Source organism: Ammospiza caudacuta, chromosome 2, assembly GCF_027887145.1.
Source record: "Ammospiza caudacuta isolate bAmmCau1 chromosome 2, bAmmCau1.pri, whole genome shotgun sequence".
In the NCBI taxonomy this organism is placed as follows: Eukaryota; Metazoa; Chordata; class Aves; order Passeriformes; family Passerellidae; genus Ammospiza; species Ammospiza caudacuta.
This window is the reverse complement of record NC_080594.1, coordinates 99,842,961-99,870,556: the sequence shown is the minus strand read 5'-3', so window position 1 is coordinate 99,870,556 and position 27,596 is coordinate 99,842,961. Positions and strand designations below refer to the sequence as shown.

Sequence of the window (27,596 nt, the reverse complement as noted above, 5' to 3'; positions counted from 1 at the left end):
ACTAGACCAGGCTGCTCAGGGCCCCATCCAAACTGGCCCTGAACACTTCCAGGGTGGAGCATCCACATTTTTTGGGCAAACTCTTCATGGGCATGGCAGCTGTGAACCTGAACACAGACATCCCCAAAGGCTGTGACAAGAGGAAGAAGATGAAACGCAAAAGTAGACACTTTAAATGAAGTGTTAGGAAATGAAAGGAGACAAATTGTGATCAGATGGAGTGATTTAAAAGCACTGAGCCATTCCCTTTCTATAGTGTCCATTTTCTGACTGAGTTTTCTATTTAATGGATGGTTTCAGGTTTTGCTCTCTGGCTTCCAGACAGTAATTCATCTCACCTCAGAATTTCTAGTAATGGTGGACTCAGCATTTGGCAGCCAAAAAGAGTCTAAACCATTGCCAGGACAGAGGCTCCTTTTGCAAAATGCAGTCATTTACCTCTGAGGTGGTCTTCTCAGACCTTTCCCAACGTCAATAAAGAAAAATAAGCAGTTTTAGAGAATGATGCATCTAACATATTTCAAAAATGTACTCTGTGCTGAAATTAATTCCTTTCCAAAAGTGTCTTTTTCTCTTTGCTGACCATTGAAGCAGCTTAGAATGACTAGCTCAAATACCCATGTCTAGACTGTATCCCACGCCTGCATTCCTTTGACAAATCCCACCCAAGATGTCAAAAAGTAGGAGGGAAAATATCAAACTGTCTGGTTATATGAGAAGAAACAAGGAAAAAAAATTTCTGGGCTCTTTAATGAGCTATATGAACATTTGTAGAAAGTAACTCAATATCAAATAACATACATACCTCTGGGATGCAAATCTCCCCTGACAGCTAACCAGGTTAATTGTGCTGACCAAATATATAACTAAGTTAAAGTGCTGTTACTGAAAGCTCCTTTTGCTCCTTTAGCTGAAACTGTTTTGGGGAAATTATTTTACACACACTTTTAAATGCCTTGTTCCTTAAATATATGGGTGCTCCAAAATACCTGTTCTGACAAACACCATGTTTTAAAGCCACTTAAACATTTATGTAGCTCATCTTAGATTTCTTTGGTGCACTTTATTCTTAAGAAAATGTCAGAGAATTCCAAAGAACAACTACTAAAGGAGCAAAGAATGAAAGATGCATGTCATCCTATAAAAAGGTTGAATGTGGAAAAATTTACCTAAATGCAGCAGATGAAATAAGATTTGACACTTGAAGGAAGGATAAGGGTCTGATCATATCTAGCAATGGGAAACAGAATGAACTGAGTTTGAATTAGGGAGCCAAAGAATCACAGATTAATGAGGCTGGAAAAGACCTCTGAGACCATCAAGTATAACCTCTGACCAAACACCAGAGTGTGACAACCAGACCACGGCAGGAACAGGAGGCTAAGTAATGTACTTGTCTACATCTAATGTACTAGTCCACATCTAAAAGAATAAGGGTCCTCCTGACATGTTTGTGACTTGCCACAGCTGTCAACTGAGTATTAATTTAGATGCAAATGTGGCCTTAATCACAGTACTGAACACTAAAAATTAGAACTCCAGCTATAATTAAGGCAAGTGGGTGTTTTGACCTCTAGGTCTCATCTGGCATTCTCATCTAAAATCCCATCCTGTAAATATGGGGAAAGAGTGCAGGATGATGAAATCAGCAGGCAGTAACTCCACAAGAGGGTGTCTTTGCTGGTGTAAAGAGGTGTAAGACAGTCTGAGGGCTGTTTTGTAACTATTGCCCTTTAACAGTTGAAAGGCTGGCTAAACTCTGAAGAGACCCTGTAGAAGGTGGCAAGGTTCCACCAACACAGCTGCACCTCCTTCTATCCCAAATCCATCCCAGCATCTCCCAGATACTAGAAAAAGCACGGATAATGGCTGGATGCCACAGGTGAAGGAGACAAATCTGTGTGAAATCTAACACAGTGTTTATTCACAAGTTTAGTTTGAACCCCAGTCAGCCAGACTCCATGGACAGTTCACACATCCATACTTCTGTTCCACAGGCGTCTTTGCCGTCCCTCAGCATGTTTTCCTCCTCCACTGCTGGCTGCAGAATCCATCTGCAGCTTCAGTCTGGGTGCCTGCTTGCTCTGGCTCAGGCCTGACAGGAGGGCGAGCGCACTCACCTTCGTAAAACGGAAACCCTGACCAAAAAAAAAAAAAAAAAAAAAAAAAAAAAAATGAAAAAGAAATTTCTTTAAAAGGGATAAAACACCGTAATCTTTATAATCTTTATTGCCCTGAGGCCACCTTGTCAGCAAAAGGAGGCAGTTACCCGGCCCGTCGCTCGGCACAAGGGCGGCGCTCAGGGTGCGGACACCGCCCACACGACAGCAGCAACACCGCCCGGAGGGCCGTGCCGGGCCGGGCCCGCCCGCACCCCCAGCGCCGCCGGCCGGGTGCCGAGGGCGGGGCGATGCCGCCTCACGGGCCGCGGGCTCCGGCCCCGCCGCTCCTCCCAGCGCTGCCGGGCCCGCGCTGCGCAGGCGCGCTCGGGGTAGGAGGCAGACAGGGCTCGCCGTGCCCTCCGGGTCTTGGCCGGCGTCCAGCGGTGCCGCGGGGGCCGCTGCCGGGGAGGTGGGGCCGAGGCGGGCGCGGTGCCGCCGGGCAGTGCCGCCGCTGCCTCGCGGGGGCCGCGTTAGCCCCCGGGCAGGCCTGCGGGAGGCAGCGGGCGATCGGGACGGGGTTGAGGTGCCTGGCCTCCGGAGGGCCGTGTCCCGCCCAGGAATCGCCCGCTTGCTGTAAGTGTCCAAGGTTGGAAGGCGCAGTGGCTGCACTTTGCGTTGTGCGCCGCGCGGTTGTCACTTCGCGTTCTGTGTTTGCTAGCTTTAAAAAAAAACTTGTCTCGCTTTTGCGGCTGTTTCGCTTGCTTGTTTTGGTTGTTTGCGGCACAAAAGTGGAGGTAGGAGAAATCCAGGTACACCACAGGCTTGATCTCAGGCGCACGAGATGAAACAGAGCGCCTTTAAGTCACTTCCCTGTTGTTTGGGGTTAAGTTGAAGTTGGCAGTGTTCCGCCGAGAGCTCGCTGCCACAGGGTCACAATAGGGTTATTTGCAGTGGTGGTCAGGCAGGAACCTGCTTTTCATCTGAACGAGCACAATTCCGTACATTTTTCTTTATGGTCCAGGCTTGCTCCGTGTGTGTGAGTAAGCCCTGTGCTATCTTAGTAACAGAGAAGATGACGAGGCTCGCCTTGTACCGGCCAGCATGCTGGAGAGTCTCTTCTTACTGGGATCTTGACATCGGCACTTTGTTTTACTGAGCGAGTTGAAGTTGCTGGATCACTGCATACACAGTTTTCAGCTGAGGTAGACGGAGCAGTGTATTCATGTTGTTAATCTTAAGGGAGAGTTTGTTTGTTTGGGGTTCTCTGTTATTAACAATTTTAGTTCTTCCTGTCTGTGAAATGAACAATTGACTTTATAGTCGGTGGTGAACAACACGGTACCAGATGGGGGCTGGTGAGAGGGAGAGAGAGGAAATGCTGAACAAAACTTTTCCGCTATTGATGCCTCTGTATTTTCGGGTTGGTGGGTGTGAGAAGGGCCTTGTTACAATATCAGGACCTTGATGAGAGCCTTTCAACTACTTTTTTTTTTTTTTTTTTTTTTTTGTACTGTCTTTTAAACAGGTTATGCTTAAAAGAAAGTTTTTGCTGAGTGCTTTTATGGCTTCTTTGGTAACTTCATAGTAAACCAGCTACTGCGAGTATCTATTTGATTACCATATCATCTGGATCCAGAGATCACTTTTACTAAAATGTGGACTGCCAAAAGGCTTTGTAGTGCTCAAATACTGTTGCTCCAGATGAAAGAAGGCCAACTGTGTAGTTGCATGTTTCCCAAAACGTGGCAGTTCTGGATTGGAATTCCAAGCTATTGCACTTTAGGAGTGCCACATAACAGGGCTAAATTCCAGGTAAGTATTTTTGTGATTCTCTAAAGACATAAGTGGTGTGCGTAAATACAGTGATAAAATAATTTAGTTCAGACTCTACAGAGCTAAGCTTTTGATTTTGCAGCATTAATTATGAATTTAAGGTGCCTTCAGTTTATCAAGGTAAAGGGGCAGGCAGCAATAAGTGCTGGAGTACCAGTGTTTCAGAGTGAATTTTTGAGTCTGATAGTTCTGAGTTGGGGAGAAACATTTACTTTCTTCAAACTGTACTCTAGATAGTAGAGCAGGATAACTGACAGGCTGATTAGTTAGTGACAATCGTTACGTGAGGAATAGGACCAGAATTCTCTGAAAAATTACTTACAGATGCCAAGTTGTGCAGCAGAGGTTAGGGAGGAAGTGTATTGGTAAGGGAGGATAAAAACAGAAGAATTTGATTATAAAAAAAATCTGTAGATGTAAATAAAAATAGCGGTAAAGGAAAAAATCTCATTTTTGATACTGGCATATCCAATTGGCAGTGTTTTTCAATATCTATTGAAATTCATCTTTAAAATATAAATTGCTGCAGACATAAGTTGTGGAACATTGAGGTTTGAACTCATTTCCTGTTGGCTGAGCAGTTGCGAAATTAATCTAGATGACTTAACAGTTACTGTCAAATAATGTCAAATAGTATTACTGTCAAATAATATTACTGTTATTTTCCTTTTTAATCTTAATATGTCTGACTCTCTGATTGCAGGTTTCCAAGGTAAATGATAAACAATGCGTAGTTGATAGAAAAATGGATACTAGTGCAGAGGAAACCAAAATAGCTGTTGGAAAAAGTCCCAGTAGAGTATGTGATGGAAGACAACGTTCATTACAAGGTATTGAACTTTTTGCCACCCTCTTCTGGGGAAGTCAGCTTTCCCTGCCCCTCTGTTGACATCTTAATTTGAAAGTTTTGTGTTGTGTGATGTCTTTCTCTTTTTAATTTTAAGGGGATTATATGTAAATGTTATAGTTTGCAAAAATTCATGATTTTCTTAAGGTTCTTAATGGCTGGTTAGATTATGTACTTATTATTTTTCTTCTTCAACTTCATCAAACTCTTATATTCACTGAAGGCTGTGAATTGTTGTGGTAGTGCACTTTTTTCCCCATTAGAAATGTGAAAAAACAATGATTTTTGTGTCAGTGGTGATTTTTGATTCAGATAAATTAGTAGTTACCTTCATGACCTTTATTTTAGCGGTGCTGCTGAGCTAAGCAGTTTGTTTTTGCTGTGACTCTGCTTGTTTTGTCACTCTTTGCTAATAACTTATCCTCAGATGTGGTGTTGTGCATGATACATTTTAGCTCCTGTGCTTCAGGGTGCTTGGTCATTTGTATTCTATGTATATTTAGATTTTGTTTGTAAAGGCGTTTGTACTCAGTTGCTTTGGCATTTTCAGCTTTTGTTTACAAACGGGATGACATGGAGGTGGTTATGACAGGTTAAGACACTGGGATGGTACATTGTTTATTTAATTACATTGCTCAGGAAGCAGCCCTATGAGAAACTGTTGTGCTATTTCATGTGCATGACGATCAGGAAGACAATAAGCTGTCCTCAGAAAGCTGTGTGCTACTGTATCATAATTTTTCTGTACAGCTTTGTCTTTTTACATACATTCCCTCAAAGGTTTGCATTACAAAAGGATGCAATACTGCTGAGTAAATAGAAACGCCCCCACCCCTCAGAGATTTTTAATCACCACTGGGTTGTTTTTTCCCTGCAGATGTGGTAATCTTTTAAAGGGCACTCTTAGGTTTATGTTTATTCCTGAATGCTCCTGCATTATCTGCAAAATAATGAAACTGAACAGCCCCAGTGTTCTTCGTGTACATATTTTTTCTTACGCTTCTGTTTTTTCTCTTGCAGACAACAGAAGCATTTCTATGCCCTTGGCCTGTTGAAATCTTTGTTTTGAATTTTGCCAATCATGTAAGATGGCAATATTTTTTGAAAAGCAGTGGCAGAAGTGTTTGTTCTGTCCTGTTTATGTCATACATTATGTGCACTGTCCAGCTGAAATGTACTTGTCCATCTTCAGGGTTCATTGAAACATTATCTTAAGACATGCCAACATGACAACTTTGTGTTAATATCCTTAATAGTCACAATTTATGTTAAACTCTAAGAATATTTGTTTTGAAGTCTTGTGAAACAGGTGTTTCATACTCTTTCTAAGATAGCAAGATTTCTGCTCTCTGCTCCAGCAGGTGAAGGAAGGGGCTTGTGTCCACATGTGACTATGCCCTATTTCTGTTATTCTTTAAAAAATTGTCAGGGAATAGTCATAATGTATACTTAATGAAATTTCTCTCTGTTTCCTCTTTGGATTTTTTATAATCATACTATACTTTTTTGATCAAAAGGGCAGGGATCTTTCATGTCATCAAAGCAAAAGAGATTTTTGAATCATGCTTTGACTGAAATACACCATTATAATTTGCAAATCGAATGATGCCATGATGTATTTGCAAGAATTCTTTTTGAAGTGTCCAGTTTTCTATTACTTTCCTTTCTGATTTTACAAGACATTAATCTAAAAATGCTTTCTTATATTTTCGTCTTATTCAGAGATCTGTTTGCAAGGTGAATCAGCATTGCTTAGCTGTATCTGTGGAGCAGTAGTTCCTTATAGAATCATGATTCTTATTTATCTGTTTCATCTTTGTCATCTGCATCCTTTGTAGGTTAAGTGCTTTTTTACAGGTTTGTTGAAGAGGCCTCAGTTCCACCCACTTACCTGCAGATGGATGCAGGATTGAAGATAATAATGTTCTGTTTCTTCTCTGTAATGCTGGGTATTTGCAATACTCTGCTGAGTTTAATATTCTGAACAAATGAAAGAAGACCTGATTGTTTCACCCAGCAACAGACAAATGCTAGGTATCACTTAGGAGCTAAACATTGCAAGATTTTCAAGTTAACTGGGTAAAGCCCTGAGCAACCAAATTTGATCTCATACCTGACCATGTTTTAAGCATAAGAATGTTGGGCAAGAAGTCACTCGAATGATGTAGGATTTTTTTCCCACTCATTATTTACATAATTAAAAGGTTTGATGGGTATATATGCATACCCCATTTCTCAGTCATGAAACTAGATGTAACCAGTGGATCTGTCATTTGAGCATGAATGTCACCCGCCAATTAACATTTACAGTGAGGAATTTAAAATTTTTTTTTGTATATGACAAATACTTAATGTATACCTAGGGATTTATCCTAATTAGTCTGGGTAACCCAGCTATGCTCTTGCTACTCTTAATTTGAGGTTCTCTTGGGGACTCTGTAAAACAATGAATTGTATGCCGTCCAAATCCAGTGGGCCAAGTACTTCTGTTCACTAAAAGTAAAAAAATCACCTTTTTTTTACGTTGTAATAGTTTAATCTTTTTGGACTTGAAATTAATCTACTCTTCACAGAGTGTAGACAAGCAGGATTCTTGAACTGTATTCCTTGACTTGAAATCTTAGTGCTGTTTTTTCTTCTTGTGTGTTCTCTCACTGAATCCTTTTGTCAGTCAAGTAACTGATGTGAATACTCATTCAATAATCTTTTTCTGTCTCTTGGGTAGGAGTCAGGAAAATGTGGGATCTAAATGGTAGGAAATTAACTCACATGAAAGAGTGAATGCCATGTATCCAGACACTGAAAAGAGAATAGTGGTAACTCCCAGTAGATGATAATTAGATAGACCAGAGCTTGTCTAAGAGACTATAATTTCTTCATGAAGGTGTGTAAGAGGGGGTATGGATATGACTTTAGTCAGATAAGTTCTGTGGTTTTTGATCTGAGATTCAAATAGTTTCCTCAGTTCACATAACCTCCTTTTCTGTTCTTGCTTTAGAGAAAATGTACCTGGCCCTTCTTTACACAGTGAAGTATGAGTTTTCTTCCACATTTGTAGGGTATTTTTCTTTTTAAGAAAGGCTTTTAATCTTAAGTTTTTACTGTAACCACACTTTAGATACTCTTTTGTGGTTCTCTTTTATTTGTGAACATTTAATTATTTTCCAGCAGGGAGAGATACATTTTTGCAGTATTAGCCTAGTAGAAGGTTTAAATCTGTGTCGACATGTACATAAGCATCCATATACTTATTTTGATTTACATAACCTTATTATCTTACACTTGCATTTCTTAGTTACATTACATGGGTCCCTTAGATGTAATTCTTTGTATTTGTGAACTTGTACTTTGCATACTTTTTGACCAATCAGCTATGTAAACATAATCTTTATTTCATATAGTGCTTCATATTAGAAGTTTCTTGATCTTGAGATCTGTTTTGCATAGAAATGGGAGTTGATTCTTCAATTCCTGCATAGGAATGCAGTTGCTTTAACTGGCTTCCCCTTTTTGTCAGAGTGGCCTGTGGTGCAAATGCATCTTTGCTCCTCATTTGTACAAGGTTTGGAGTCAGCTGCAGCAGCTGGTTTAACTCCCAAGAGTTTAACTATCCTGAAGGGAAGCATATTGTGGTATCATACTTCAAAGACTGTTTTAATTTTCTTCCACTTTATTAAAAAAAACCCAACAAAGTAGAGTTGTGGTTGTTATTTTCCTGTAGCATCTTGAGTAAAGATTTTTACCTTTTATTCAGTACACGGACTTTTCTTTAAATTAATAGATCCTTTTCTGCAAAAATAGTAAATCAGTTTTCTTCATTCCAAATGTCTTTCTCTCCTATTGTCACAGCAAAAGCCAACCTCTATTACTTTCTATGAGTACAAATATGTTAGATTTGTTACAGGTATTCCTACTTACAAGTGGGTATGGAAGCGTTTCCAGCACAGTTGATAAAGTGTGAGGTTTAGCAGACTAACTGGTGCATCAAATATTTCCTGGCACAATGAGTTGCTGTCTCAGTAAAATAGCAAACCCTGGTCACATCATAAGGTCTGATTTTAATCATGCTGTAGGTAAAGCAGTTGGGTTAGGCATTTATCTAATGGTTTTGGAAGCTGTTTCTTCTCCTCATCTTTCCTGGCCTTCCCATTTCAGAGATGAAGGGGTATCTTTAACAAAAATGTGATGCTGTGTATGTTTGCCTGTCTTCAGGACTGATACAACAGTTTCTGTCTTTTATTCCCATTCATATTGAGATGAACCCAAGTACAGTAGGGTGTTATTTTTAATTCAGTACTAAGATAATGTGTACAATATCTCTTACATGTGTAAAATACAATCTGTAGAATGTCTTGCTTTCATTATGTAGTTATTTACAGAAATAGAAGAGCTAATAAATTGCACAGTGTTCTGTTTATTTAATTAACTATCCCTGATAATCTGAACTTATGCTCCCTATTTGTGGGGTTTTCTTGTTAAATTTAAATTTCTATCCTGGACACCTTTGGAGTGTGTGTGTGTTTTCCTACATTTAGTACTTTGTATTTTGCTTTGTGGGTTTTTTTTAATTCCTTCTTACTTTAATTGTAGCAAAAATATTCTTTATGTTTGTTTATTTTTTAAACTAATTACTAGTTTTAAAAAAGTCTCTTAATAATTCTAGTAAGCAGATGAATTTCAAAGATGACAGGAAAAAATTCCTCTTTTAGAGAATTATAATGGATTCAGAACTCTGCTTGTGTAAGGGGGAGTGTGATTATAGAATCATAGAATGCCCTGGGCTTTGAGACACCTCAGAGATCATCTCATTCCAACCTTCCTGCCATGGGCAGGGACCCCTCCCACTAGGCCAGGTTGCTCAGAGCTCCATCCAGCCTGGCCCTGAACACTGCCAGAAATGGGGTATCCATCTCTGGGCAACCTGTTCCAGTGCCTCACCACCCTCACAGTAAAGAATTCCTTCCTAATATCCAAATCTTAACTTTCTCTCAGTTTGAATCTGTTTTCCCAGTCCTGTCACTACATGATGAGACAGTAACCAGCAGTTTAATAATTAATTTGATAAAGGTGGCTAACAATGGTTGCTCCTTCAAGGTATTTTTTAATAACTTTTGTGTAGCTACTCTTTGACGAATCAGATGAAAGTATGTATTTATGCTATATATAAATGATATATTTTTGATTTATTAAAAAAAGGGTACTAAGGATTATTTTAGAGTTGTTTTCAGTTTTGGAGATGCTAAACTAACTGCTGATGGTTTGATATATTTAGTAATCAAAAGCTTTTACTGTTCTCAAATAACTTGCGTTTTTTTAATATAGTTAGAGTACGTTATGCAAGAAAATTAACTGTACATTGCGAGAGAAATTGCAAAAGACTGACTGTGACACACTATTTCCGCAGCCCAGATGAGACACATCAACCTGTCCTTTGCAGCTTGTGGCTTTCTGGGCATTTACCACTTGGGGGCAGCAGCTGCTTTCCACAGGCATGGTAAGAAGTTACTGAGAGATGTGAAAGCTTTTGCGGGAGCTTCTGCGGGATCTCTGGCTGCCGCTGTCTTGTTAGCAGTGCCAGAAAATATAGAGGTAAATTAATAAACTCGTAGGTATAGGCCATGATAATTTTCAGAGGACATTTTTGTGTATGATCATCTTCCATTAAGTTTATTAAAATGTTTTGTGTCTTTCTTTTTTTCTTCTTGTTGCTTGCTAGGAACCGGACTCTTGTATCATGTTTTCATTAACCATATCTGTGACTCATGAGGAAAAATGTTAATGATAAAAATATTTTATATGAACCTTATATTTTAAGCTGGGTAAATACAAATCTTATGTGTGTAAGTCTTAATTTGTAAGCAACAGATATACTTTAATATACCAAAATGTACACTTAATGATGGTACATTACAAAGTGAATCATTGTTCTGGTAGTTACAGATAGGCTTTGCTAAGCAAGTGCGTAGCACCACCCTTCTAACCTTTTCTGAAAGGAGGTGAAAATAGTAGATGAAGTGTGTCTTCATAAACAGCTCCCACCTGCTCAGATCTTTTTCTTGGTGCCTGTCCTCCACTGAACAGCATTAGAGGCTTTTGCATCTCCTTTAGACTCAGTTCAGCCCATGCCTTAATAGCAGCCAGTGGGATTAACCCTCACAGCGTTCTGTTCTGACATGCATCTGGGTTGTTTTGTTTCCAGAGATGCCACTCCTTTCTCACAGTGCCTGTGGTGTCCTGCAGAGACACCAAGGTTCTGTACAGTGATTGCAATGTTACAGATTCCATGGAGAGCGTTAGGGGTTTTTGGGTGTCTGTTTGCTTGGAGAGCATTAGGGGGCTTTTTGGTATCTGTTTGCTTGGTTTTCCCCACAGGTTAAGGCTGCTTTGCCATCCTGAACTGTCGGTATTGACTTTGCCTTAATAAATGTAGAGGACCAGGATTGCGAAAATGTTGGTATTTCTTTACTATTTTTCATTATTGTGGGAAAAACAGGCTGTTAGATTTTTCATCTAAGTTACACTTATATTTTGTTCCAAGTGAGCATTGGATAATTCCTCTAGGCCTTGCTTATTTCATTTCGTGTGATTCAAATAATAGTCCCAGCAAAACCCCACTTTGCCACTGATCTTTCTGTTTGTTTGTTGGTTGTTTCTGCTGGGATATGAACTCAGCTTGCAGCATTACTTCTTTCAGCAGTTGGTTTTTCCCTGGCTTCTTTCCCCCATCCCACTCCCCTGCAAGCATTCTTTATATGACTTGGTATTAGGCAAGTTCCTCTCTGTTGTGGAGAAAACCTCATTGTATTCTGTGCAGGCATTTCTCCCCTTCTGTCACCTCTGACTGGTAGTTCAGTTTCAAGTTTGCCTGGTATAATGTATACCTCTGACTTTAATTTCCTCTGTGGTGAGCATGGCAGCCCTTTGTTAGCCCAAGGAAATTTTTCTGCTTATTGCAGACCCTGGGTATGAGTCCTTGTTCTCAGCCTGGTCCAACTTACAAAGATCTTTCTAAGTAAAAATATTAGAATAGTTTTTAGGTTTTGTATGTGGAAGCTAAGTGTATATTACATTGAGTCTGTTGTATTTTTCCTTGAAATTTTGTCATATTATTGTAAGCTAAACAAAGCTTCATGGACTTTCTAGTCCTTTTATTTTTTGTGTACTTTTTAATTATTCTGTTACAGTGTTTAAATGGGAAATTGAGAGTTCTTTTGTCAGTGGGAATAATTCTAATTCTCATGGAATTTAAGTAAAGGCAGTTTTCTTTACTGAATAGAATTGGCTTTTCATATCAGGATAATGATATTATTATCTTTACTATGATTCTAGCTTGAAATATTTTATATCCACAAGTGTAGCTCCTAATCAGTTAATTATTTATTTCTTCCCTCCATCACTTTCCCCCCAGAGATGGCAATGTTAGGTAAGCCATAATTCGGACTTTCTGTATCTTCTAGTCTCAAAGCTGTAATGCAACCTGTCCTTATCTTGGAGAGAATGTAGCACTGAAGATTTATTGTTTTGACTGTTGCTGTTCTAAGTTTCCAAATGTTTTTCTGTCATATATTGAATTTTTGTCACTGTAAAGGTGTGGGACTTGAGAATTCTAAGTAGGCTTATTTAGTTATAGGTAAATAACTATTTATTGTAAAATTACCTTGGTCATGTTTGATATCAAGTTTGCTTAATTCAATACAAGCAGTTACAATTTCTAAACATGACCTCAGTGATTGTTTAACATGTAGATGTATTGTTTAAAGCTTCTAGCACTCAGATTCTAAAACAATCATAGCTGTAAGAAGTTGTCCCTTTTGAGAGCAGAAATTGAGACTCTAGGCACAGTACATTCTTGGAACTTGTAATGTGGAAAGTAGTTTTCTGTCATTTCCCTAGTTTGGTACTCTTAGCTCCCCATAACCTTGTTTAAGCATCTTAGATACAGGGATAGTAGTTCTGAGGTGCTTCTGTGTAGGGTTTGTGGATTTATTTTGCATTCATAGAGAGAAGCATCTGAATCTGCCTTAATTGGCTTTAAGCTGGGAATGGCAAGTATCTCCTGGGGTAAAGGTGCAAATCCAACCAATGTGAAGCTAAGTATCACAAATAATTGTTTCTTTAAGAGATATGAACCTCTTAGTGAACTTTTTGATGCATTTATTCAAAGGCAATATAAAGAAAGTGGATGCAAGAACTACATTTCTGCCTTTTGCTTAGCTGAGTGCTTTGTCATACAAGTGGTGTGAGGAAGTTTAACTCCTTCATGGCTCTGATCACATGTTAATCCTCACCTACCTCCTTCCTTGCTTTTCTTTCAATGCATTCCTCCTCAGTGGGATACATTCATGTATCTCTCCTTTTTTTCTCCTTTCCTTTACTTAGTCACTCAGTCATTGATTTTTGTTATTAACAACATATTTGTTCTTTATGCACAGACCTAATAATCTAGGAAACCCAAATTATCTTTATTTGTGTGGTTATATGGGTGAATGTGGGTGAATTTATAAAGTACCTATTTCAGAAGGTTCATAAGATTGAATTTAGGTTTTTTTTCCAAGTCTCTAAAAGCATTAGAAAAGCCTGCATGAAAGGATGAGAAAAGGATTACAAATGTTGAATAGTGAGTATTAAGCACTTAGGATCATAATTCATTGTTTCAGAATGTTATGACTAAAACTAAATTATACCAATTCTTTTACTGTCCCTTTGGAGTTCTTGTGACTCATGCTTCAGGCTATTTTTTTGCAGTCATTAATGCTGGCCATTTCAGCTTGTGTAAAAGGTTCTCTGTGCAGAAATCTGTTACCTGTTTTTTCTGATGTGTATTTTCTTTCTGTACCACCCATCTGAGTTTTCCATTCATTAAATACTTCCATTGTATTTTATTAATTAAATATGTGTATTTGCTAGTACCCTGTTTTTTGCTTTAGTGAGAAGAAATTGCTGTATTTTTTATTTTTCTTACTGTTTATAAGCATCTTAAGGTACTTGTGTCTAGTTTAAGTTCTGAAACAGACCTTAAAATAAAAGGTGGCTTTAGGGTTTGAACTAAGTGATTGTTCTTGTAATGGCATGATCTAGGGAACTGATTATTTAGCAGTGGTAGTATATAGAAAAATAGCTTTTAACTTTGCTTGATTGTTGGAGTGGTATTCTCAGAGGTTTTTTTTTTTTTTTCAATAGGGAATTTTTTTTTTCTTACAAATTAATCCTTAGCAAAAGATCGACATTTTGTTATGCATGTCTTGTTACAAACCAAGCATACTTGGGACAATCCTTTGGTTTGATCTAATAACTCTTTTTTAAAGCTTTAGCCTCTAGTATATTTTAGGTACTGCAGTTAAACATGGTTCCCATCACTTAAACATCCCTAATGGTTAATGCTTTTCATTTCCAGAAATGTAAGCACTTTGCCTATGGATTTGCACAGGAAGTCAGAAGATTGAACTTTGGTGCAGTAACGCCTGGTTATGATTTTATGAAAACACTTAGGTACCTATCTTAATGCTTCTCTAAGATCATTTTTGTGTTAGAGAGCTCTCCAAATGCAAATTGAGAGGGTGCATATTTCTGCTGTGCTGTGGGGTGCTCACCCCTAATGCATTTGCAAGGCTTTTAAGTAATAGTGGTGAGTAATGCTGAGCATTTTCTTTCCTCTAGGGAGGGCATAGAGTCTATTCTTCCTCCTGATGTTCATGAGATAGCTGAGAACCGGCTCTATGTGTCAGTCACCAACTCCAAGAGTGGGGAAAATCACTTGGTTTCAAATTTTGCCTCCAGGGAGGATGTCATTAAGGTAATCATGTTGAATATGGCAGTTGTAAATACAAACTCAGAGATTTCTTCAAGGCTTAAGGGTGTATTATTAATTGTACAGTAAAATCACTGGTTTATTCAGGTAACCATGCTACTCCCAGTGGTGCTAAAACCATAATATAAACAATGTTTAAAGCAGAATTCGATCCTATAGCTTCACGAATTTTGCTAAAATGTATTTGTTGTTTGTGTGTGTTTTCTTCATTGGTTATTCAAGGTCTATCTTGTAGGCAAGGTGTTTCTGAAAGTAACAGGTAGCTAATTGTTGCAGTATATGAGAACACAATGGAAAATCTCAAAATATTGTAAAAATGTTTGCATCTCTTTCTTTACTGATATCATTGTTTCATCACAAAAGAAAGTAAAGGAAGTTTAAAAAAATGGAACAATTCCTACAGGTGCTTGTGGATACTTATAATGTAATGCTAAGTACTTTATATAAGCTGGAAAGTATATCTTTCACTGTCCTTCTCTTCATCTGAATGCCACATTTTAAATTTGGATGAGGATTGTCTGCATAAGCTGATAAGAGATGGTAAGAGCAATTCAGATGCATGTGAAGCAGATGTTCTTTCTAGTAATTGATTGTATCTTAGTGGAAGACATAATAAGATGTATCAGAATAAAGGATGAAATAGTATAAGAAGAAATTCTTTCTTTCTCTATCCTTGTGGATGCTTAGAGCAAGTTCTTTATAGTTACCACTTTAAAAAAATGACACTTACTAACAAAACCTCAAAGTGTGCTTTGGGAGTTTGCCTTTAAAGTATATTTTTTAAAATTTTGACCCTATTATATTCTACATGGATAGTCCTCAATTTACTGGACTTTGTCATGCCAATATAATTATGTGAAGAGTTTATCTCAAGTTATGCACTGTTGTTTCTAGCTATAGTATGCTATAGTATCAAGTGTGGAGATTTTTATTCTTTATGTGCTTTTTCAGTGAAATTTTCTAACCTGGAGACAATGAGAAGAATCAGGATGACCTGACATATCAGGAAATATGTACATTTTACTAGTATTTCAATAGTTCTTTCATTGATGTAGCCATTGCTGTTCTATTCTTTTGTTCTCAATGATATCAGTAGGGCGGGTTAGAATAATAGCAATAAAATTACACATAACTGCTCATTGGAATATATTCATATTGTCTGATCTTTCAGTCCAGCTCCTAATAGCTGTTTTTGTGCATGCCTTCAGCTCTGTCTGTATCATGAGTACAGCTCTCTTGAGTGCTGGTGGCTGCCACAGGATCAGGGAGGGTAGAGCCTGTTAGGTTATTTTATTGCATCATGCCTAGGCATGACCTACAGCCAAGGCATGGATAAAGGTACTGCTGGGCAGATTGTTTTAAAAGTAGCAAAACATCTGCACCCCCTGCCAGAAATCTTTCAACTTCATTGCTTAACAACCAAGCCTTACAGTTCCAAAAGTCTTTCTTAAAGACTAAAATGAATGTGTGTTGATGTAATGTTAAGCTTTTATCTTTTTTTGCTATTCCCTGTGGACTTGGAAAGGCAGGTAGTAATCTCCCAGTTTTAAAGCAGACTTCCCATAAAACAATCATCTTGTATCAGCATTTGTAGGCTTGCAGTTCTTAAACTGGAGTTGAGGGGGAAGAGAGTCATGGTCTGTGTGTTTGTGAGGGAGCAAGGCACAGAACTCTGGTATATTTAATTTGGGAAAGTAAGATAGTGCCTAGAAGTCCACACTGGTGGGAAATACTGAAAGTGTTTGTTTTTCAAACTTGTCCTGCCTCTCCTCACTCAGGAGATCTCAGTGACTTTTTAAGAAGAAGAACTGCTTTCTTCAGTCTTCTTGAAAAGACCTCAAACTTTGCAGGAGTCACCTGGTTTTGACTCCATTCACTAAATCTTTTTTCTGCATTTCTCTTAGTTTAGAAGGACCAAAGTCATTGAGATGGAGTCGAGGAAGAGAGGAGGAAAGGTGCAGGGCTGGGGAATAGGCTGATATTAGGAACTTGGGAATCTTGTTTTAGACTTTTGTGAGCAAAAGGCCTGCTTGGTAGAGAAATAGCTGCAGTTTCACTTTAGAAAAGAGAGAGCCTTTTTATATGAGCTCAGACAAAGCTCTGCATCTCTAGGAAGATGAATAGGCAGGAAAACCATTCTCAGAGTGGAAGTTGAAGACTTCATATACATATACAGTCTTTATTAAAACTTGTTAGGGAAACAGAAGAGCCTGATATTAAAATAGCTTAAATTTTGTAAAAGTAATTCTAGCCAAAAAAGCTCAGGCATTTTCTTACATAATCTCTATGGATTGTGATTTTTTTTTTTTCTGCACCTCTTCATCTTTCACACAGTGTATGCACCAGTTTGTGACCTGCTTCTGTTCCCCAGATTGGTCATCAGTGCCACCACACAAGCATGTGCATATCCACCCTATTTAGCTGAGTGAATGAAAAATTCAGAATGAAAAATTCTGACATACTGCACTTTTTCCATGCATTTACCTTTTCTCCTGGAAATACTGTATGCTGGTTGCTTATATATGTGTGGGTGGATACACAGGTATAGAGATACCCACACTGTCTCAGAGGCATTGCTATGAATTCATAGAAAGGTATATTTATTTGCACAGCTGTACATGAGATAAGAGGTGACCTGGTCTAAAATAAAAATCAAGAATGGCTATAAGCAGCAATGAAGCCTTACAGTAGGGGAAATAGTAGTCTGTTAATACTACGTTGGTAAAAAAAACCAATACATATGTGAAAATCCAGGATATTCATGGTGTTATTGAAACTTTGAAAATTGGACTAGAAAAGTAAACACTATTTTAATATGCCAGCAGAATGGGTTGGTCAGCTTCTTCTTAAACTGTTTTTTTTTCATCATCTGCATATTTAATTTCTTGAAAACCACAGATTACTTCAAATTGTGCAAAACTAAGTTGAATCTCCTCTTAAATCACATTAATAGTTGAGTTAATATTCGATATTTTGTTTAGACAGTTATCACTGTGAAGTCTTAAAAAATCAAACCCTATTGAATAATTTTATTCACATTTTGACATACCACAACATTTTGAGATTACAGTGGATTTATGTAAAACTAATATATTGACTGGTAAATATGCATGGAAATATGTATTAGTTCTAAATTCCTTTGCCTTTTTTTTTCTCTATTCTTTCTTTGCTCTAGGTCCTGCTAGCAAGTAGTTTTATACCAGTGTATGCAGGAATTAAGCCAGTGGAATTTAAAGGACAGGTAATTTTAAATGAGCTACAAACTTTCTTTTTAAATGTTTTTCATTTATGGTGTAATTACTTCATCTTAAGGGAAAGCAACTTCAATACTATATTTTGTATTTTTATATGAACACCTTTTTACAGTTGTCTTTACTCAATCTAGCTCCTACAGATTCTTTGTTTCTCTTACATAAACATATGAACACTTTAAGAATAATTTTAAAAGCGTGAAAACGGCTATTTCTTCCTTATGAGAAATAGATGATACTTCACTTCCCCATTTATACAAATGATGCCTCTAGAACCTTAGTAACTTCCACAGACCCCCTGCCAAAAAGCCCCACAAAATCATATGTATTTGCTGCTAGCTAGGCAGTCATTATATCAGAAAGCTTGTCAGCTTTATAATTACAGATACAGCAATACATATCAGCTGATCAGTGTGATGCATCTGCTCAACAGACCTCATGGATGGTGTCAGTGAATCCAATTAGCCAGCAGACCCCTGTTGAATTTTGGGCTATGCCTGTAACACAGAAAGAAATAGGAAGGTATAAATACATTACCAAGAGATGTCACAGCTGTCCTGTTTATGTTGGAATGGAATTTGGCCCCTAGATCTCATTCTTCACTCTGCTCAACTCCTGCAGCAGGATTAGGTCTGCTCCCTCTTATGCCATAGTTGTTCAGCTCCTTTCCGCCTTTACCTTCCACTTTCCAGCTACTGCTGTCTCGTGTAGTGTATGTAAGAAGAAATGAGGCTCTGGAAGAAAAATCACAGAAGAGGAAAGGAGTTGTTTGTGGTTTAGCTTCTGCAGTCAGAGTACCTACACGTACAAATTGAACAGCTCCTGTTGTCAATCAGAATAATGTTCTAGAAGAGTATATGCTATATAATTAATATCCGATACATTATGTGTAGCATTAACAGTCTTGTCTTTTCATGTATGCATTGAGAAAAATTCCATATGGGGCATTTTATTTTTTAATTAACTAAAAAGTCTATAAGTAACTTGATAAATACCTTACACCAAATTTGTACATTATGTTAAATGCTCATTGATTCAAATCTCTGTGTGTACATTGTCCGTTCTTTGATACTTGACACAAACTGAAGCTTTTTCATTATATTCTTAGAGGGAAACTTGTAAGTTTTCTTGAGAGTGAAGGAGGGAGGGTCAAAAAGGGTAAAGTATTGCATTATGATCATACTGTGCTGGTGTTACTTTGAAAATATTTCTGTTTTCCAATAGAAGTGGGTTGATGGTGGCCTTACCAATGGTCTTCCTATCTTGCCTGTTGGAAGAACGGTGACGATTTCCCCTTTCAGCGGTCGGTTGGATATCTGTCCACAAGATAAAGGGCGTGTGGACCTGTATGTCAAATTAGCAAAACAAGATATGATGGTGAGTTGCTTGTTTATTAACTTAAAAACACTAAAAAGTATTTCTGAAGTTGTGTTCCTATTTAAGGGTTTCTTTTGTGCTCATATATCAGCTTATATAAAGTTTTGGCATTTTCTGTTTTGCGAATGGAGGTAAACCTTTTCTTAAACACAAGGAAAGGAGAATGTAGAGGAAAGAAGAAAGTTTGAAAAGCATTGATCTAGTACAAAATTGAGCAATTTATATCAGGCTCTTCAGTGTAAATAATACCAGGTTTGCTTTACATATCAGATGTCTTTGACTACACAAGATGTTTATAGAAAAAAATAAAGTGGAATACCTCAGGAGAGGACAGCTGCAGAACATTTCCTCATATTTGCTGAAATCAGTTGCTCTAACTAAATTTAAAATACAAGTTTAAGTTGTACATTTAAAATTGTATATACAATGACTTGTCACTGTATTGCTCAAGAGAACTTTTGTGACTACAATGCATTTCCAGAAGCTTTGTTATAAGTTGGAGAAACATTTTTGTATATTGAAATATGAGACTTGATTTTTATTGCTTCCTTTTCGTTATTTTCATTTCTGTGTTTGCAACCTTTGTCTCACAAACTTTAACCACAGTTTTGCTTTTTTTAACATGCTGAAAGAAAATATTGAATAGTGATAGACCAAGTGGTCAACAATATTCCATTAGAAAGAAAGATTAACAATAATAATTAGTTTAAAACTTTCTTTCTAGGCAGTTTTTAATGTTTACTTAATTTTACTAAAATTAGTGTTATGTAATGCCTTTCTCAATTGGACCAGTTTTTGAATCTTTATAATATTTCACAGAGAGATATTAAGCATGGTAATACTTGCTAAAGATCATAAAATATGAAATTATTGATTTCATGTGTCTTGGAAGTATATGCAATTACTGTATATTTCTTGGTTGTCTTTTGTATCTAGAGGCTGAAAAATGAGCTTGTGATTAGTTCAGTTTAGAGACAGAAAATTAATTGTACAGTTACATTGCTTCTGGGGTAATGTGCAAACTTGTGCAGAATCCCAGGCACAACATTTAAAACTATACAAATTTTAGCACTTACGCTTTTAGGGCTGTAGACATGATGACTAAGAACAATTTCATTTCAGCAATATTGTAATCTGCAGAGTTGCACATCTTCATATATCTATATATGAATATGAATAGTTTTCTGTCTCTCCATCTCCTAGTGTCTGAATTTGAATAATTGCTTACTTCAAATAATGAAGATGATTCTGATATTGTTTTGAAAAATTGTATATAATAATGTGGCTAAGTATTGATTACGTAAAGAAATTGTTCAGAATGTTATTAAAGATAATGTCTTTAGTTTGTTGTAAACAATTTAATAAAATCTCTATTCAAGAATAAAGCTCCAAAATCCTTTGACATTATCAGAGTGACCACTTAAGATGCTGAGTAGTTCTTAATTTGTTGGTAGCAGAAGCTACGTTTGTACTCATACGTTAAACATTGCCTGGGAATGTTCCCAAGAATGTGCTTGTTTGCACTAGTAAGTTGTCAAAATTTTCCTTGCACAAGTTTAACATGTGCCAGCTACCACTCTGTGAGACAGTTTTGGGAGTGTTTCCAAAGCTAAAGTGTTTCAGAAGCTTTGGACAGTGTTACAGGCAGCCAGTCTGTCTTGGATGCTGTGAGTTTGACTCTGTGTGTGTGCGCTGGTGCCAGTCTGTGCTGGCGCTCACAGTGACCCTGGACGTGGTTAACTCCTGGTGGAGACACAGCCATGCCAGTCTTTCCATTTTACATATGCTCCATGAAACAGATGACACAACAGTCACATCAGGATAAGTTGCATTAATAAACTAATTTACAGCTTCTTGCTCTGTTGCAGCTGTCTCTGGCCAACCTAATAAGGCTTAATCAAGCTTTGTTCCCACCAGACCAGGAGAAAATGGAGTCGTTGTACCAAAATGGCTTTGATGATGCTGTACGCTTCTTATTGAAAGAAAACTGGTTTGAGTAGACAGCTCACAGAAAATTAGCAAAACATGAGGGATGTCAAAACACACCTACAGGCATCCTAGAGAATCTCAGGGATTGCTGCCCCAGTTGCTGTTCATGAAAATAAGCATCCCAATGGATTTGGATCTGCTGCTGCTGAGAAAGTATCAGTTGCACTCCACGGAGCTGTATAAACATGTCAGAGCAGGAGCTGGACGTGCCTGGTGGATATCTTGTTTTGAGGAGGTGCCACTTAGATTCATTTTGCTTCAGCTGGGGACTTGAGTGTGGGATTTATAAAAAGCTTGTAAAAAGTGTCATAATTACAGAAATTTGGAAAGGTCTTTTTCAGTGTTATTTGAGAGGACAATTGATGTTATATAATGAAAAATTACCATCTGTATTATTCACGTAACAGACTTCTGTGTATTAGTTCTGCATATTAATTGAATGCTCAGATTGTTATTGAACTAAAATGTAACTTGCACTGTTCCAAAGGTCCTGAAAATTAAGTACTAGACACAGGAAGATAAAACATATGCACTCTTATGTATTTTTTTCACTTTAAATGTTCTTTCTTCAGTGAATGTCTTCTTTTAAAATTTTAAATACTACCTGAAATTTTTTAGCAGAAATGTGATATTAAAATAACTTATAAAAAGGGTGTAAAAATTGTTATATTTATTGTTTTCTTCCTCTGCCAAAACTGAATAAATATATTTTCTTGAAACTTCTGTCAAGAGTTTATTTACAAGTGTCTTGGAATGCTGTAATGATCTTATTATCTACTGTCAGTCTACTGGAGAGTAGTTGATGAGAGTCAGTGGGTAATGAACTCAGATTCACATACCTTATTATTTTAACATTCATGTTGTATTGACTACCTTAAGTTTAGGACTTCCAGTCTCAATGCCCAAATGCTAAAATCTGCAACTGTTTATGTAAAAGCAAAGTGTGTTTGGTTTATAAGTGTGGAGCTTAAGTTGATTTATAAAGTTTAAAAAAGTTAAAATTGGAGGTTCAAGCATGTATGAAATTTAGAATTTCTAAAAACTGAAAAACCTGTGGCTAAGAAAAAAAAATCTTTTATAGCTGTTTGAGAGCCTATTCAGCAACTAACCACCAGATTTATATTAATATGTAGTTAGGAATCATAGTGCAGGGATTTAATTATTTTATTACTGTTTTTGATAATAAAAAAATAAAAAAGACTGATGTGAAGCACTTTACATTCATTTTAGAACAGCGTGAGTGAGGTTCTGTGTACAGTGATAGTGATGTACAGAATAGCTTGCATGACTTCCAGACCTTAGGATAGCATTTTTTGCCTGTAAAACTAGAAAGAAGCTGCCTTTGTAACCTGTGCCTCGCCCACTTGCATTCTCAGTTGTACAGAGCATAGCTTCCAGCATGAATTGCAGCAGTAGATAGTGCTATAAAAAATTTCTTTCGTGTTCATCTGCTGTGGTCAAAGTCTCTGATTCAATGGAATGGTAATAACTGTCCTAGAATTCTGGTGAAATCTTGAAACAGCTTATTTTCACTCAGAGGAACTGAGATATCTAAGAAGATCAGAGCCTCTTGGATTTTGTTTTCTGTTTACAATAGTTGTATTCTTCAAGGGGTGAATATGATCCTCTTTGAATGGGGGAAGTTCAGGGGGTTTTTACCACTTTACAAGTTCTTCTGTTAATAGAGATCTTTCCTAGCTAACTGTCCCGAGTAATATCTGGGATTTCTGTTAGAATGTCATAAATCAGATGTGCTGAAAAAGGAACCTTGCCACCTTATTTTTCTCACAAATGCCTAAGATTAGAGAGTCCTCTTTATTGAGTCCTAAATAAGTGGAGTTGAAAATCAGTTAGTGACCTCTTTGTCAAAATAAACCCCAATGAAATAACTGGCTTTTTAATTTCAAGAATACCGCCTAGATAGATTCTGTTATTTCTCTTCTTTGAGATGTGTTTTAGGTGTAGTCCTTGTGTGGCTGAAGCTGAAACCTACACTCAACAGAATTTTGTCTTCTGATGGACTTGCTATACAAATAGGCTGCATAACTATTTTTAAAAAAATGTTACTAATACCTTAAAAAGCTAAAGGAGATGAAATGTGCAAAAATCCATACTAACTTTGTACCATGATGTTGTTGATAAGCGTTGCAATGAAGATGATTGCATGCAATACTTATAATTTAAATAGAAGGTTCCATTTTTGCTGAAACCTTGGTAGTTCTGCTGGCTGTGTTGTCTGGGAAACCATTGTTTTGGGTTTGTTTTTTTTGATTCAGATTTTCTGAATTCTTTTGAAAATCATTAGTGCAAGCACAGTCAAATCTAGAATATGAGACAGTCTAAAGTAGTATTTTCTCATGAGAATGAAAATACTTTTTATTACAAAGCACATGTTCATATTTGTGCTGATATTTCTTCAGATTATGCTGGTGATATGCTAAGCTACATTTTTGTTTGTATATATTCTGAAGTGTGTTTAAAGAGGTAAGACATGCAAATCCTAGGAAACTGTCTTATTCTTGGATTTCATAATTTTCTGTATTTCAGAAATGCAATGCGTCTATATTTTCTAAGACCTCTGTTTTCCTAGAAGACCGGACTCTGAACTCTGCTCTGATCTTGAAAACTTTGGTCACCTTTGTTGATGTGTAGAGATTGGAAATGAAGATCACTGTGTAAATAGACAAGCTACTTTGTTAGTTAACACAAATACTAATTGGCTGGGAATACTAAGCCAAGCAATAATGCCATCATCCAAATGTAGGTACATCCATGGCTATCTGATGCCTGGACAGGTATTTTATTTCTTCAAGAGCAGTTTTTCATATGCATATCAATACTTTTGTTCCTCCTATCTCACTCTTCTTATGAACATTAATTTCAATCCTTTTTTCCATTTTCTTTCATTTCTCTAGGGAAACTATATGGCATGCATGCTATTATTATATATATTTTTCTGGAGTCTAATGAAGTGTTTTCTGTCCAGTTTTCCACAGAATGCATCTTGATATCTGTAATTACTGTTAAAGTCAAGCTGAGGGTGTGTAAATAATCCTTAATACCAGACAAAGTCATTGGAAGTTACTGTTTCAATTACTATTTCCCTTTAGCTTATCTGCATTTTTCCTATGAAAGAGTATATTTAAGTGATTTGAAGGTAAACTTGAGTCCTACTAAAATTATCAGGAATTCTGTCTCCTTCAGTCCCCGGAGGGCTGAGACTCACTCCATGGCTCAGATACTGGGTCAAGAACTTGAGGTTCTTGTTTTAAGTCATCTGTAGCTGAAGATGTACTCATGGTCCAGAGGGGTCTGGGCAGGTTGCAGAATTGCACTGAAGAGCATCTCTCAGGTTTGTCAAAGAAACGGGCAAGTTCCTGCATCTGCTTTGCACAGATGTACCTTAGCTAAGGTGTACTGAGGGACAACAAAAAGACCATGAGCCAGCAATGCGCTTTCATGGCAAGGGATCCAGCAGCATCCTGCCCTGCATCAGGCAGATCACTGCCAGCAGTACAAGGATGAGGGTCCTTCCTGTGGGCTTGGAAGATGCTGGACCAGATCTGGAATGCATTCTCCAGTTCTAGGTTCCCCAGGATAGGAATATTATGGACTTTCTGGAGTGAGTCATCTGCAAGCCCATGAAGATGATTAAGGACTAGAGAGCCTGGGAGAGCTGTGAGTGTGCATCCTGGAGAAGGATCAGGGGAATCTTATCAATTTGTATAAATACCTGTGGATGGCAGAGCCAGGCCCTGTTCACTGGTGCCCAGGGACAGGATCAGAGGCAACAAGAAACACAAAAGAGTCTGTCAAAGTATTAGGAAAGTCTCTGACCTTGGAGAGACTCAAAAGCCATCTGGATAAGGTCTTGGCCAACCTTTTCTGTCTTCAGTAAGGGTGTAATATATGATCTTCAGAGGTCCCCTGCAACCAGTGGTTCTGTCATTCTTTGACTTACTGTTGTCCATTTATATTTCATATAAATCTTAATGTTCTTAACACTACAATATGCATTTTTTAAAAAAGCATAAATCAAAAAAAAGGATATTTCATACTTTTAATATTAAGAATTTGTGTTCTAAATTAATTCTGAATTCGGTCCTGATGTTTCATTCTGTGGTAGACTTCCATAAAAACCCATGATGTCTGACTGGAGCATAACAAGTAGTATCTTTGCTGTTGGTGTCAGATGATAGAACATATTAGATATTACATTTTTTCAGTTCCCCAGAATTTGCTGAATTTTTAACCTTTCAGGAGGTTTATGTCCAACTTCTTTCGAAGCAACTTTCAGCCGTTTCTGAGAAGCATGTGAAAAACTGCAGAAATCACACTGACCTTCATTTGAAGGGCCTTCATTTGATCAGAAGTGGAGGCAGTGTTATCAAGTTTAAAGAAAAGAGCCCAAATGAGGTATATGAGTTATCTGAATTAGAGGCTTTTTAAATGCACCTTCTAGATGTGTGCTGGATTACGTATGAACTGTTGTCGGTTTTTGACCAAATGTCAGAGCTGAAAGGCTCTGCATTGACCTCTTTGTGCTTTGTGTACTTGGCGGTGACTGGTTCAGTGACTGCTGCCTTCAGTTCTTTTCTTCAAAGAACTGCATCTGTGCCTCAGACAGACTTCACACCTCACATCCAAAATGGTGGGATGGCTATATCTGCCCTTTAAGCTCTATGCTAAATGTATAAACATTCAGTGTATTTAACCCCTTAATATTTAACCCAATTTATAATTTTACCTTTAAAATTAAAAATTAGGCATTGCATTATATGCAATAAGGGTTTCATTTTTAAAGAGTTTCAAAATAGGAAATCTGAAGTGCTTCTTAAGAGATAAATTTTGCTGGAAAAGAAATTAACTACATATTTACATCCACAATTAAAATTCGATTTACTGACTCTGGAAGCCTGAATATGTATGATTGCAAATGGAGACAGTTCCCAGTTTAAATAGAGAAGGAGGAAGACCATTGTTTACTTCCCCATGTCCAAAAAATAGCAATAATAATTTTTAAAAAGATACTTCATGATTGTTCTTCCCTATCTGAATGCTTGCAGTCGACCCCTCTGAAAGTCATGTCTCACTTTGTCTAAGAATGGTAGCCAGCACTTTTACCAAAAGGAAACAAATGCACAGATGAATTTTTTCAAATTATGTGGCATTTTTACTGTTACAGAAAGGAAGAATTCCAGAAAATAAAGCTAGTGATGAAGCTGAATCCAGTGAGAAGCATGTATCCGTTCTTACAACACAATTAAAGTGTAAGGCTGTAACCTCCCATTTTATTCTATGAAGTTTCCTTTTACATATTTACAATTGCAGGCAATTTTGAAACACAGTATTCAGCTTGCAGTATTTGACTGTGAAAAAAAATTCATTTCCTTCAAGTCACACATACTTAACTATGTCAAGACTGCGTTTCCTCAAGTACATGCAAATTATGATAATCTCTTTCTATGCATCTTAGTTATATTATTTCCTTAGATTCCACAAGTATTCTAAATACTTTAAGATAAGTTTAAAATACACATTTTTAATCCAAATAATTTCTGTGATGTTCCCAGATATGGCAATAAGCCCTACAGCAGTATACCATGTAGCCTACCTGTCAAGATTATTTTGGTAATTAATATTTCTTTTAAAAACATATAAGCTGTGACTTTTAAAACAACATTAGGCATTTTAATTTGGAATGAAAATGTGCATTACAAGGTGGCATAGCTGGCTAAATGGCTAAGAGTAGAAGGAATTGCAGAGATTTGTTAATGTGGGGGATATGAAAGGAGTTAGAAATAATGCCAGACAGTGCCCTGGGAGCATGTGAGGAATTCCTCTGTGACAATCTGTCATTACAGTGGACAGATACTGTTTTACAGAACTACATTTTTAAAGCAAAGAAGCGGCCTTAAGCTGGAAAAAAACAAAATCATAACTGTGCTTTTGTCTGAAGTAGAAAAAACCCAATAAACATGGTCCGATATTTTGGCATTGAAAAGAGGTTTGAATACTTTTAGCTTTTCACAGTATTTCAATGCTGGTTACATACATTAATGCTGATTTCATTTGTAGCTGTGTGGAGTAAAAAGTCCTTTAACTTGAAATAAATACATGAACAAAAAGTATTCCAGGTTAATGGAGAGATTTTTATGTATATTTCTTTTCTGCCTTGATAGAAGTATCATCACACGTGCTCGTATCTTGGTTACAGCTGCATGCACTTTCTTTTTCATATCATCTCCCTTCCCGTGTCACATAGACTTCTTATTATTGACATATCTTCATATACTTGACTAAACCCATTATTAACTAGTCGTGATGGCTGGTTGTAGATCCATTCACTTTGCATGGTAGTGCTGATATCTTTGTTTCTCAACTTATTC

At 37.2% G+C, this 27,596-nt stretch overlaps 1 protein-coding gene across 4 annotated transcripts; it reads left to right on the top strand.

Annotated features, from left to right (window-relative positions):
* The first annotated feature begins 2,606 nt into the window (after positions 1 to 2,606).
* PNPLA4 (patatin like phospholipase domain containing 4) lies at positions 2,607 to 22,354 on the top strand. Of its 4 annotated transcripts, none has more exons than XM_058799968.1 (9): positions 2,607 to 2,735; positions 3,628 to 3,914; positions 4,639 to 4,765; positions 10,187 to 10,371; positions 14,177 to 14,271; positions 14,440 to 14,575; positions 17,766 to 17,831; positions 19,066 to 19,218; positions 21,087 to 22,354. In XM_058799968.1, the coding sequence occupies exons 2-9, from the start codon at positions 3,756 to 3,758 to the stop codon at positions 21,216 to 21,218; spliced, it is 1,053 nt and encodes a 350-aa protein (XP_058655951.1). In that variant the 5' UTR covers positions 2,607 to 2,735; positions 3,628 to 3,755; the 3' UTR covers positions 21,219 to 22,354. The 4 variants fall into 4 exon arrangements, with proteins under 4 accessions (XP_058655951.1, XP_058655952.1, XP_058655953.1 ...); XM_058799969.1 differs by lacking the exon at positions 2,607 to 2,735 and adding an exon at positions 3,113 to 3,304; XM_058799970.1 differs by lacking the exons at positions 2,607 to 2,735; positions 3,628 to 3,914 and having other exon boundaries at positions 4,648 to 4,765; positions 10,187 to 10,276.
* The last annotated feature ends 5,242 nt before the right edge of the window (positions 22,355 to 27,596 follow it).